Source organism: Conger conger, chromosome 6, assembly GCF_963514075.1.
Source record: "Conger conger chromosome 6, fConCon1.1, whole genome shotgun sequence".
Taxonomy (NCBI): domain Eukaryota; kingdom Metazoa; phylum Chordata; class Actinopteri; order Anguilliformes; family Congridae; genus Conger; species Conger conger.
This window is the reverse complement of record NC_083765.1, coordinates 2560929-2574932: the sequence shown is the minus strand read 5'-3', so window position 1 is coordinate 2574932 and position 14004 is coordinate 2560929. Positions and strand designations below refer to the sequence as shown.

The 14004-nt window shown below is 47.1% G+C and overlaps 1 protein-coding gene across 1 annotated transcript in view; it reads right to left on the bottom strand.

The window, feature by feature from the left end:
• Window positions 1-11596, bottom strand: part of LOC133130447 (transmembrane protein 132B-like) — a gene marked incomplete at its 5' end in the record, with an annotated part of 26697 nt that extends 15101 nt beyond the window's left edge. The window contains 7 exons of the mRNA XM_061245053.1: window positions 1-48; window positions 1471-1673; window positions 1873-2016; window positions 3084-3279; window positions 3668-3678; window positions 4376-4595; window positions 11577-11596. The exon at window positions 1-48 is cut by the window's left edge and continues 175 nt beyond it. Coding sequence (XP_061101037.1) covers window positions 1-48; window positions 1471-1673; window positions 1873-2016; window positions 3084-3279; window positions 3668-3678; window positions 4376-4595; window positions 11577-11596 — 842 coding nt within the window. The remainder of the gene's footprint in view (window positions 49-1470; window positions 1674-1872; window positions 2017-3083; window positions 3280-3667; window positions 3679-4375; window positions 4596-11576) is intronic.
• Between the last annotated feature and the right edge of the window lie 2408 nt (window positions 11597-14004).

Below are 14004 nucleotides of genomic sequence, written 5' to 3'. Positions count from 1 at the left end.
AACTGCGCCAGGACCTGGACCGCAGAACGCTGATAGACGGGAGAGCACCTGTGTCTCGCAGCACAGAGACCGTGAGCGTTTAGCACAGGGTGCACCTGCGTCTCGCAGCACAGAGACCGTGAGCGTTTAGCACAGGGTGCACCTGTGTCTCGCAGCACAGAGACCATGAGCGTTTAGCACAGGGTGCACCTGTGTCTCGCAGCACAGAGACCGTGAGCGTTTAGCACAGGGTGCACCTGTGTCTCGCAGCACAGAGACCATGAGCGTTTAGCACAGGGTGCACCTGTGTCCCGCAGCACAGAGACCATGAGCGTTTAGCACAGGGAGCACCTGTGTCCCGCAGCACAGAGACCATGAGCGTTTAGCACAGGGTGCACCTGTGTCTCGCAGCACAGAGACCGTGAGCGTTTAGCACAGGGTGCACCTGTGTCTCGCAGCACAGAGACCGTGAGCGTTTAGCACAGGGTGCACCTGTGTCTCGCAGCACAGAGACCGTGAGCGTTTAGCACAGGGTGCACCTGTGTCTCGCAGCACAGAGACCATGAGCGTTTAGCACAGGGTGCACCTGTGTCTCGCAGCACAGAGACCGTGAGCGTTTAGCACAGGGTGCACCTGTGTCTCGCAGCACAGAGACCATGAGCGTTTAGCACAGGGTGCACCTGTGTCCCGCAGCACAGAGACCGTGAGCGTTTAGCACAGGGTGCACCTGTGTCTCGCAGCACAGAGACCGTGAGCGTTTAGCACAGGGTGCACCTGTGTCTCGCAGCACAGAGACCATGAGCGTTTAGCACAGGGTGCACCTGTGTCTCGCAGCACAGAGACCATGAGCGTTTAGCACAGGGTGCACCTGTGTCCCGCAGCACAGAGACCGTGAGCGTTTAGCACAGGGTGCACCTGTGTCCCGCAGCACAGAGACCGTGAGCATTGAGCATTGAGCACATTTCCAATCAATAATTTCCTACCCTGTTGAGTAACACTGCTTCTAATTCACCTAAAACTGTTTAGCCACATTCTTCGATATAAACAAGCTGATAAAAGTTACTGTCTTGTAGACAGCCCACCCCTGCTATAATCCTGCACACACCCAGGACTGGAGTTGCCCACCCCTGCTATAATCCTGCACACACCCAGGACTGGAGTTGCCCACCCCTGCTATAATCCTGCATACACCCAGGACTGGAGTTGCCCACCCCTGCTATAATCCTGCACACACCCAGGACTGGAGTTGCCCACCCCTGCTATAATCCTGCACACAGCCAGGACTGGAGTTGCCCACCCCTGCTATAATCCTGCACACACCCAGGACTGGAGTTGCCCACCCCTGCTGTAATCCTGCACACACCCAGGACTGGAGTTGCCCACCCCTGCTATAATCCTGCACACAGCCAGGACTGGAGTTGCCCACCCCTGCTTCAGATGCCCTTGGGGAGGGCTGGGAGCCGTTTGTTTCTGAGCGATGATGGGACTCACCGGCCCTGGGCCAGCTGGCTCCAGCCCTGGATGGGGCTCAGGACGGGGTCGGAGAGGGACACCCGGAGGGGCAGCGCGGGCACCCAGACGGACACGCACTGCCCCCCCCCGAGCCTGCCCAGGCGGAACTCCACCCCCACACAAGCGCTGCCCACCCCCGATTCGCTCCCGTCCACAAAGAGGGTGGAGCAGTCACTGGAAACCTACCAATCAGACGACGAGCATTACTAACTCTGCGTATCCTCAAACCCAATGAGATGAATTCTGTCATTACATTACATTACATCACAAGGTATTTAGCAGACGCTCTCATCCAGAGCGACACGCAACGAAGTGCAGATCGAATGCAGGGACAAGTGTGAAGACGCTCCGTCAGCAGAGTTCACACTGCGGCGCAGTTACCTTGACGATGTCCTCGTTAGCCGAACGGCAGGTGACCGCGGCGGTGACGTCAGACACCTTCCCCTCAGGACCCACAGCCAGGACCAGGACAGGAATTGACACGCGCTGGCTGTTCAGGATGGCAGTATTGATGATCGTGCTGCTCTGTGTGAAAACTTGGTTCCTCAGAGCAAGTTTATGGCAGTGAGCCATTATCCAGTTCAGACCAAAGAGACAAGGTGAGGGTGAAATAGAAATGCTTTAACTGATGAACTAACTGCTGATTTTGATATGGTTTCTATAAAAAAGTTTAGTATTATTATGTAGGGCGGCACGGATGGTGCAGTGGGTAGCACTGCCGCCTCACAGCAAGGAGGTCCTGGGTTCGAATCCCTGTCGGCTGGGGCCTCTCTGTGTGGAGTTTGCATGTTCTCCCCGTGTCTGCGTGGGTTTCCTCCGGGTACTCCGGTTTCCTCCCACAGTCCAAAGACATGCAGGTTAGGCCGATTGGAGAGTCTAAATTGCCTGTAGGTGTGAGTGTGTGAGTGAATGGTGCGTGTGCCCTGCGATGGACTGGCGACCTGTCCAGGGTGTATTCCTGCCTTTCGCCCAATGTATGCTGGGATAGGCTCCAGCCCCCCTGCGACCCTGATCAGGATAAGCGGGTTCAGATAATGGATGGATGGATGGATTATTATGTAGCAGTAGCAGTACAGTAGTAGCAGTAGCAGCAGTAGTAGTAGTAGCAGTAGTAGCAGTAGCAGTAGTAATAGTAGTAGCAGTAGCAGTAGTAGCAGTAGTAGTAGTAGTAGTAGTAGCAGCAGTAGCAGTACAGTAGTAGCAGTAGCAGTAGCAGTAGTAGTAGCAGTATTAGCAGTACAGTAGCAGCAGCAGCAGTAGTAGTAGTAGCAGTAGCAGTAGTAGAAGCAGTAGTAGCAGTAGCAGTAGTAGCAGTAGTAGCAGTAGCAGTAGTAGTAGTAGTACTAGCAGTAGTAGCAGTAGCAGTAGCAGTAGCAGCAGTATTAGCAGTACAGTAGCAGCAGCAGTATTAGCAGTACAGTAGCAGCAGCAGCAGTAGTAGTAGTAGTAGCAGTAGCAGTAGTAGAAGCAGTAGTAGCAGTAGCAGTAGTAGCAGTAGTAGCAGTAGCAGTAGTAGTAGTAGTACTAGCAGTAGTAGCAGTAGCAGCAGTAGTAGCAGTAGCAGTAGTCGTAGTCACAGCAGGTGGTAGTACCTCAGTTATGGGGGCGATGCCTACGATCTCCCGGTCTGTGAAGGAGAATGTGCTCACCACTCCACCGTGGGGCGGGAGTGGGCTGTTGCGGCCAGAATACTCCACCCACCAGTGTACGGCCACTGTCATGGCAACCCTAAAGCTCCCCTCCAAACCATCCAATGAGAAACATGCGACCTGATGAAGAACAGAGGGGCTGAGAGAGAGAGAGAGAGAGAGAGAGAGAGAGAGAGAGAAAGAAGAGAAACAGATAGAGAATATAGTATCTGATTTAAAAAACATTCTGATGAACTCAATCAATTGCTTATATTGGTCAGATATCAGATTTTGTTTAAATCAGGGATAATGGAATAGGGGTAGGGTAGTGGTTTTCAATTTTATGCATCGAAGACAGAGAGGAGCTCGACCAATCAGAGTACTGTTCTGATGACCGAGAGGCACTTGGCTGTCCAGGCAACCAGCAGTTCCAAACTCCATGATTGGTGGGGCACCCCTCTGGTTTTTAAGTGGCAGGTGGAGATCTGTGATCCCTGGTTTAAATGCGGAACTGCTCCAGTGGCACTGGAGCAAAGTCAGGACATCACCCTGCCGGGCTCTGGGCATCCACCAATCACCATCAGCATTGCTCTATTGTTCTGTTAACAACGCACTCCCTGACTGGTCGAACTCCTCCCTGGTTTCTGTGCAAAAGGTAATGTCACCAATCGCCCATCCCTCATTGGTCATCACACCTGGCTCAGTTGTGAATTTATTCACGTGTGCATGCATGTTTGCATGTGTTTGTGTGGATGTGCATATGTGTGTGCGTGTTGGCTTTGTGGGCTTGTGTGTGTGTGTGTGTGTGTGTATGCATGTAAGTGTGTGTGTGTGTGTGTGTGTGTGTGTAAATGTGTGAGCGTGTGTGTGTGTGTGTTTGTGTGAGTATGCAAGTGTGTGTATGGGTGTGTGTGTGTGTGTGTGTAAGTATACATGCATGTGTGTGTATGTAAGTATGCATGCAAGTGTGTGTGTTTGTAAGTATGCATGTAAGTGTGTGTGTGTGTGTGTGTAAGTATGCATGTAAGTGTGTGTGTGCGTGTGTGTGTGTGTGTGAGTGTGTGTGTGTGTGTGAGTTTGTGTGTGTGTGTATGTGTGTGTGTGTGTGTGTGTGAGTGTGTGTGTGTGAGTTTGTGTGTGTGTGTGTGTGAGTTTGTGTGTGTGTGTGTATGTGTGTGTGTGTGTGTTAGTGTGTGTGTGTGTGTGTGTGAGTGTGTGAGTGTGTGAGTGTGTGTGTGTAAGTGTGTGTGTTTTACCTGTGAGGTGAAGTAAGGCCCAAAGGAAGCCTGGACCCCCGGTGTGGAGCGCGCCCCTGTAGGAGGCACCATGAGCAGGGACTGCGAGCAGGCGAACGGGGTGGTGTTGGAGAAGAGGAGGCCCAGGTCAGACTGCGACAGAGGGAGGGCGTGCCAAGGGGGGGACACGCTGATCTGGGCAGGCAGAGAGGGGGAGGGGGGGGGGGCAGCTGGCTGTGGCCTGTGTGATGGAAGATGGGGGGGGGGATACAGACGTGCTTTCAAGACGGCAAACCTTAAGCTAGCATTTTCCAACATATTCCAATTTTGTCAGGTCAGTGCAGAAAAGTAATTCAATCCAAAACAATTACGTATATAATTGACCCAGTTCTGATTAAGTCCATTATGATTCTGTCCGGTCGAGGGTTGATCCGGTCCAGGATTTCATCCCCACTTCTGCACTCATCAGGCCAGCCATTCCTTTGACCTTACACTGGCGTTACTCATGACCCTGCAGACTCCATGCATGCCCATGGCTGCTTCGCTGTGGTGAACCAGAACAGCACTGAGCCAGCATTGGCCTCTACAGCAGTTTAGAAACCCGAAACCAAAATAATTGGCTGGAACAAAAACCAGGATACACACCGGTCCGTCAGGACTGGAGCTCTCCACTCCCGAACCGTGTAGTATTTAGAAACGGAGGGCAGACCTGTCTCGCTCGTAACTGAACTCACCAGGGACACAATTGCATTTCTCTGGAACTCACCAACGGCCAGGAAGCAGAAGAACGTCACCACCAGCTCCCTGCCCATCTCCACACCCCTGCCACATGACAAAGACCACATGACCTTTCGACAGTCCAATCATCCGTGGCTCACTGTCCACCCCTCCCCCTGATTGGCTGGATGATATTTCTGCTGTGTTGTGATTGGATGGATGATATTTCTGCTGTGTTGTGATTGGATGGATGAGGTTTCTGCTATATTTTGACTGGCTGGATGAGGAGCTGTGCTCCCGAATATGCGGGGAAAGGGGCGGAGCGATTGGGCGGTGTCCCAAATCAAATACAACACCAGTAAACTACCAGTAAAAAGTAACATACTACTTCGTCATAGAACTCCGAAACTTTAAACCTATTCTTCATACAGTCTATGCTTTCAACACAGTGCGCTTTGATGACGGCACCTAGTTGATGTGACTTTTTTTAGTACATGGGTCAATGATGTGATGTGTGTGTGATTTAGATATGTTTTGACAACAACGTGTCCTAGCCTACGATTTTTTAAATGAAACTTGAAATGAAGCCGTGGAAGATAAAACGTGTATTAATGCTATTCAAATCTTATGTATTATTTAATTATTCTATGGCGACATGGCTCAGACAGTAAGAGCAGTCGTCTGGCAGTCGGAGGGTTGCCGGTTCGATCCCCCGCCCGGGCTGTGTCGAAGTGTCCCTGAGCAAGACACCTAACCCCCAAATGCTCCTGACGAGCTGGTCGGCAGCTTGCATGGTAGCCAATCGCCGTGAGTGTGTGAGTGTGTGTATGAATGGGTGAATGAGAAGCATCAATTGTACAGGGCTTTGGATAAAGGCGCTATATGGATGCCAACCATTTACCATTTAGACTACGAAGCAGACAGCTTTCGTCATCCATGCTGCAAATCATAATTAAACAAATGTGTAATTTTAGGTATATAATGTACATTGTCATTGTGCTTTACAACATAATTAATATATAAGCCGTTTTATTGTTCTTAAAGAAAATGTTCGAAATTTATGTCCATAAGTAACAAAACAGAATCTTGATACATTCATAGCTTTTTGTAAATATAATTACATTATTGCAACCCTGGGTTAATACCCACGTTATATAGCCCTATTGCAGTAACTGTCAACAAGCAGTTATTACATTTTACATTTACATTTTAGTCATTTGGCAGACGCTTTTAATCCAAAGCGACTATTACTAGTTATTGTTATTGTTATTGTTAAATATAGGGTGCACCATGTCACACTAAATACCAGCATATTTCCAATTGCTTATAACGGAACATACTTAGTCATGAGTGATTTTATAGCTAGGTTTAAGCCTTATTAAATAGTCAATGAAATATTTAGTTGTCATGATAGTGTTCTGCTGTGTATTTGTTTGTTTGTTAGCTAATACAAGTGGTGTTTATTTAGATTACAGTGAAACTGGGTTAGGTGTTTGTTTCTCTCAGGTGAGCTAGGCTATTAAGTTAGGCTATTGTTTTTACAGGCTGGCAGGCCACAGCTTTTGTTGTAGGAGGAGCCAATAGTTTGCACCCTGCTTAGGGTATAATTACTGGCACACCTGAACTCACTTCAGTGTGCATTAGTGTTCTGCAGTGGGTTGGTAGCATTTACTCCTGGATTAGTTAGGTATCATTTGTTTGTTTGCTGTTTCTAAATTCAGTTTAAGTTCTCATTATAGTGTTCTGCTGTGTATTTGTTTGTTTGTTAGCTAATACAAGTGGTGTTTATTTAGATTACAGTGAAACTGGGTTAGGTGTTTGCTTCTCTCAGGTGAGCTAGGCTATTAAGTTAGGCTATTGTTTTTACTGGCTGGCAGGCCACAGCTTTTGTTGTAGGAGGAGCCAATAGTTTGCACCTTGCTTAGGGTATAATTACTGGCACACCTGAACTCACTTCAGTGTGCATTAGTGTTCTCCAGTGGGTTTGTAACATTTTCTGTGATTCAGTGTCAGTGTTATTTAAGCAGTTGTGTAGCGCACCAGCGGCAGCCTCGGCTACTTGTCTCGGCATACAAAGTCGCAGGCGTACAAAGTCACAGGCGTACAAAGTCGAGGGTGTCTATCTACGGGTGTCCATCGAGGCTGTCTGAGAGCCTGATGATTGATTTTGTTTTTGCTGCCTGCCCTCATTTCACTACGTAGTATTCCTCTTGTCCTCCCTAGTTCCCTCCCTGTGTTTCCTTCCCACCCCTGTCCTCTCTCCTCTCCCCAGGTCCCAGTCAGGTAGGAGGTTCGCCTCCCGCCAACATGGGCAGAATATCTCTAACCTCATCTTCCCTCCCAGATCCGCTGGTATTGATCTCTGTGTGGCTGGTGGCCTCTGGAACTGCCAGTCTGCCGTCCAGAAAGCAGACTTCATATCTGCCTATGCCTTCCACCTCAACCTTGACTTTCTTGCTTTAACTGAAACGTGGCTCTCACCAGAGAACACGGCCACCCCGGCTGCCCTTTCCTCTGCCTTCTCTTTTCCCCACACACCCAGAACCTCTGGCAGAGGAGGTGGCACAGGTCTCCTAATCTCATCCTCATGGAGATCTAGTGTCTTCTCCTCATCCTTCGCCTTCTCCTCTTTTGAATTTCATGCGGTTTCTGTTACTCTGCCGTGCAAACTGTTTATTGTTGTTTATCGCCCCCCGGGTCCTCTGGGGAGCTTCTTGGATGAGATGGACATCCTCCTCAGCTCCTCACCAGTCAATGACACCCCCCTGATCCTCCTGGGTGACTTCAACCTCAACTCAGAGTCCACCCAGTCTACCTTTCTCTCCCTCCTCTCTTCTTTTGACCTTACCCTCACTCTTTCCCCTCCCACCCACAAAGCAGGCAACCTTCTTGACCTCATCTTCACAAGGAGCTGCACAACAACCAACCTCTCTGTAACACCAATCCATATATCTGACCACTCCTTCATCTCTTTTTCTCTTCCACTCTCCTCTAACACCCATCCATCTCTCCCACCATCCACTGTCACCTGTCGGCGGAACCTACGCCACATGTCTTCCTCCACCCTCTCATCTACAATCCTCTCTTCCCTACCATCCACAGAGTCTTTCTCTCGACTGTCTCCCGATGATGCTGCTACAACTCTCATGTCCTCCCTCTCATCTTCCTTTGACTCTCTGTGTCCCCTCACCACCAAACTAGCTCGGGCCTCCCCCCCCAGTCCTTGGCTTTTGGATATGGCTTCCTTCCATGCCCTCCTATCATCTTTCCATTCCTCTGTCTCTCTAGCTAAATCTTCCTTCTTTCACTCGAAAATGAACGCGGCCGCCTCTAATCCCCGCAAACTGTTTTCAACCTTCTCCTCTCTTCTGCCCCCCACCCCCCTCATCACTCACACCTGATGACTTTGTCTCCTTCTTTTAAAAGGTTGATGCCATTCGCAATTCCTTCTCACAACCCTCTCCCCCTGCTGACCCTCCTACCTTCCCCTACTCCCTAGCCTCCTTTTCTCCCCTCTCTGACGCCGACACATTGAAACTCCCACCACCCGACCACCTGTCCTCTTGACCCCATCCCCTCTCCCCTACAGTCTATATCCGATGACATTCTCCCTTTTCTCTCCTCTCTAATCAACACCTCCCTCTCTTCCGGCACCATGCCCTCTTCCTAGAAGAGGGCCAGAGTCACTCCCCTGCTCAAAAAACCTACTCTTGACCCCTCTGCCCTGAACAACTACCGGCCTGTCTCTCTTCTTCCCTTTCTCGCTAAAACTCTGGAACGGGCGGTCTGCTCCCAACTGTCCACTTATCTTCTTCACAACAATCTCCATGACCCCAACCAGTCTGGCTTCAAGAGTGGCCACTCCACCGAGACCGCCCTGCTCGCGGTCACTGAGGCACTCCACTCTCCTAAAGCCAAATCCCTCTCCTCTGTCCTCATCTTCCTCGACCTGTCGGCCGCCTTCGATACAGTCAACCATAAGATTCTGCTCTCATCGCTGTCTGGGATGGGTGTCACAGGGTCTGCACTCACTTGGTTTTCTTCCTACCTCTCTGGTCGCTCCGACCAGGTGACTTGGAGGGGCTTAGTCTCCGACCCTCACCCCCTACAAACTGGAGTCTCGCGGGGCTCAGTTCTTGGGCCTCTCCTCTTCTCGCTATACACCATGTCTCTTGGTTCTGTTATCGCTTCCCATGGCTTTTCTTATCATTCTTACGCTGATGACACCCAACTCTTTATTTCCTTCCCCCCCCGACACCCAAGTCACCACACAGATCTCTGCCTGCTTGGCTTTGACTTATGGTAGAACCTATGCACTTGTAAGTCGCTTTGGATTAAAAGCGTCTGCCAAATGACAAAAATGTAAATGTAAATATAAGTTAACTACACTCATTACTAACTACACACTTTATTAGGTATTTATTAGTCTTATTTTGTGGACTCAAGTCTTCTGTTGCTGTAGCTATCCGCAGAGGTTTGTCATGTTGTGTCCGGTCACCCAGTGACATCCGCAGTTCTCCTCCAGAACAGGTGGGGTCGCCAGCTTGCATAGCGTGGATTCAAAGGAAGTCCTTTGATCTGAGGCTTTGACAGTCACCCAATTTCCCAGAAGGGGGCAGCAGATGATCACAAAACTGAAATTCTTGACACTAAAGAAAGCATTTCACAGAAAACATGATACCAGCACTTTTCTCAAGGAGAGCAGTGCAGACATATATCCAAGTTAATGTGATAAAGGCCATTGTGTACTCTCTCCCTCTGCCACCCTCTCTCTCTCCTTCTGTCACTCTCCCTGTCACCCTCTCTCTCCCTCTGTCTCTCTCCCTGTCACTGGCTCCCTCTCCGTCTCCCTCTGTCAATCTCATTGAATTTGAATCCCATCAGTCAAATTCAAATTGCTTTATTGGCATGAACTACAAATGTACAGTTGTGTTCAAATAAATTGCAGTGTATTACAAAACATTTTTTAATAGCTTTTAATAGCATGTGTGCGTGAATGGTGTGTGTGCCCTGTGATGGACTGGCAACCTGTCCAGGGTGTATTCCTACCTTTCGCCCAATGTATGCTGGGATAGGCTCCAGCCCCCCTGCGACCCTTTTTACGATAAGCGGGTTAAGATGATGGATGGATGGGTTTTTAAAGAGTTAACTTCACTTTAAATTACTGGACTATATTTAGTTGCATAACCATTGTTTTTGCTGCGCATCTGCATTGCATCAATTCAACCGACTTCTGCCACCTAGAAACAGGTATTTCAGCCCAGGATGAACAAACTACATTCCACAGTTCCTGTGAAGTTTTAGGTTTTGCTTCAGAAACTGCATTTTTAATGTCACCCCAAGTTCACCAAGTTTTCAATGGGGTTGAGGCTGGGGATTGAGCTGGCCACTCCATTACCTCAATCCTTTTTGTCTGGAACCAAGATGTTGCTCGCTAACTTGTGTGTTTGGGGTCATTGCCTTGTTGAAACACCCATTTCAGGGCCATTTCCTCTTCAGCATATGGCAACATAACCTCTTCAAGTATTTTGATCTATTCAAACTGATCCATGATCCCTGGTATACAAACCCAACACCGTAGTATGAAACAAATCCCCATACAATGATTTTTGTGCCACCACGCTTTGCTGTCTTCACAGTGTACTGTGGCTTTAATTCAGTAGCCGGGGGTCATCTGACGTACTGTTGACAACCACTAGACCCAAAAAGAACAATTTTACTCTCATCAGTTCACAGAATGTTTCGTAATATTTCTCTGGGCCAATTGATGTGTTCCTTGGCAAATTTTAACCGATTCTGCACATGCCATTTTTTTTAACAATGGGGGCTTCTTGCTGATAGCTTAGTTTTGATCTTCTGACTGTAACAGCACTTTCAGGTAATTGTAGATCATCTTTGATCTTTCTGGAGCTGCTGAATGGCTCAATCTTTGCCATTCTGATTATTCTTCGATCTGTTTTAACAGTAGTTGCTTGTTTTCTACCGCGTTTTGGGTTTTCGTTGCCATTTGAGAATTTTAGCTGAGCATCCTATAATTTGCTGCACTTCTATGTTTTCCCCTCTCCAATCAACTTTTTTATCAATTGACGTTGTTCCTCCGAACAATGTTTGGAACTGCCCATTTTACTTAGCAATTCAGAAGGAAATATGTTTTATAACAATATGTGAAACATTTGCTTTCCTTCTTCCTTAATAAAGGACCATTAATGACACCTGTTTTTTCACAGAATGAATGCTCTAAACTCCACATTTTTGCATAAACTGCTACTATTTTGAACACGCCCCTTTCAATGAATGAGCCAATTACTCAAAACAAGCAGCGTGCATGTCATGACAGTTGGGTCTGTTGTTTTTATATTACGCTACTACATCTGCAATTAAATTATTTGCCATGCAGAAATATAACTACTAATAACTGGTTCATCAGGTTACTGATGTTGTACTGCTATTTTTTGTAACCCAACTGTACTTATTGAATGTACGTACATATGAATCATATTAATACAATGATATGAAAATACTGAACAGTACATAACAATAATAACAACCATAACAATAATAAATCAGTAAGTATGTACATGTTCATCTGAAACAAAGTTGCACTTCACATCATGGAGGCCACACAGGCGTGATCCAATCCAGGCACCTCATTACATTACACTGCATTTAGCACACCCTGTTCCACAGCGATGTACAACGAAGTGCAGATCAAACACAAGTACAAGTGCGAAGAGGACCTGAGAGGACAGTACAGTTCCTAGTCCTAGTGTAAACATACAGATAATCAGAACCCTTGAAGAATACAATCAACTTCCAAATTAATATTTGAACTACAAATGTTTGAACTAAATGTTTCACATTTAAAAATCAGCCCATTAAAAAAAAAAAAAAAATCCTGAAAAATGTCAAACCCCTTGAAGACCCCTATGAAGGCACCATGTCGAACAATTAACAGTACAAATACATTCACATTATTTTCATGGCAAGGTAAAGAGGAATGCCAGACATAATAAATCTGCCACAATTCATCACACAATACTGTTGATCCAGAGGTGCTGATACATATCACTGTCCAAAAAAGGACCAGAGAACACAGTTCAACAGCAATGGTACAAATATTACTAATTTTGGAATGTACAAATATTACTCATTTTTAAGAAGTCAAAGTAAAAATAACCCTTAAACTATAATAAAATACACAGGGCTTAAAAACAACATGAAAAAATAAATCCCTTCTTTACCATGTTGTCTCTAGGCCTCGTGGTGCCTTGTGGCCTTCAGAGCCCGCAGGGCAGAGAAGGAAGAGAGACATCTCAACTCACACAGTTCACAGAAAATAGTTTCCATTAATACAAAGCAAGTTATGATATTTAATAAGTGTGTATGCTCTGGATCACTCCAGCATAAGCAACCAATAATAGTATAAGCAATTAGTAAAGGATAAGCAATTAATAATATGATAAGCAATTAATAATGAAATAATCAACTCACACAGTTGAAATGAAACTTGAACTTGAAAACAATTTAGAACACAAACTCAGGGGTGTCTCGGTGGCGCAGCCTGCAGATTGCAGCCTGTAGAGCATGCTCATTGTGAGCCGCGACATCGGCGGTTCAACTCAGACCATCTGACATTTGTCGCATGTCTTTCGCTCCCATTCTCCCTGTCTCTCTATACTATACTGTCCAAAAAAGCTGAAAAAGGCCTAAAAAATATCTTTAAAAAAAAAACAACAACAATATCAAGGGGGAATACATAGTGGAAGAAGACAACCGTTTTGTATCCCACCAATTCTGGGTGAGCAAATTCATTTGAACTATGAACTATATTGAACTTTCCAGTCGTCTGCCACAGACAGAAACTGTTCGGCGCAGGCATCCGCAGTGTGCCTGGTGACCGTCTCGGTCACATGGTTAAAGCAAATGACTGAAGCTTCCACTTACTGTCACTAATGTGTGCAGTCATGCCGAGGTAATTCTGATTGCTCACCGAGGTCCAATGATCCCCTGTCAGGGCAATATATTCAGCCTTCGCCAACACACCAGCTTTAGTAGTCTTCTCGGCGTCGTATAGCTGATGGATTTTTGACACAATTGTGCCTCTCGATGGCGGCTTGTAAGTTGTGTCGGTGGACGCAATCTGCAACGCCTCCCTTAACCCCCTGTCCTCGACCACCGAAACTGGCCTGCAGTCCATTGCAACCCATTTTGCGAGTGAGTTGGTCAATCGGTCACTACTAGACTTGCTCAGGTGGCGTCTGAACGCCTCCTCCAGTGTGGCTTGACGAGCCTGGTTGCTAACGCTAGCATCAGTCGCTGAGCGGACCACCGAGCTCACTGCTATGTGTTTTGCGTTGAGGTGATATTTTAGGCTCGAGTTACTCCGATGGTACGCGAATTCCTTGCTGCACAAATTGCACAGAACCGTACTCCTGTCAACAGTTCCATCCGGCCGTTTTTTGAATGTATATTCCCCATTCAATACGCCAAGCAACGTGTTCTCATCAGCCTCCATCTTGTTTGCAAAGCTCCTGGCCAGTGACGTACGGGGTCAAGGGCATCACAGCGCATCATTAATTGCGTTAATTTTTTTAACGCGTTATTTACTCTATAATTAATTAATCGAAATTAACGCGTTATTTTGACAGCCCTACTTATTTACTAATATTGCAACCCCTCTGCTCCTGCTACTACTACAAGCCGCCCCCACAAAGCCCACCCAATCCTTGCAAAGCTTCTGGGATTCATTTACTAACAGGTGGGTCTCCTGCATAAATACTATGTCACACTTTTTGGATTTAATGAAAGTTGATATTCTCTTCTTCTTAACCACACCTTGGAGGCCTCTGACATTCCAGCTCATTAACTTTAAGCTAGTTGTACTGCTAATTGACATAACATGATATCATGCAAATTCTGCTGAACCCATACTG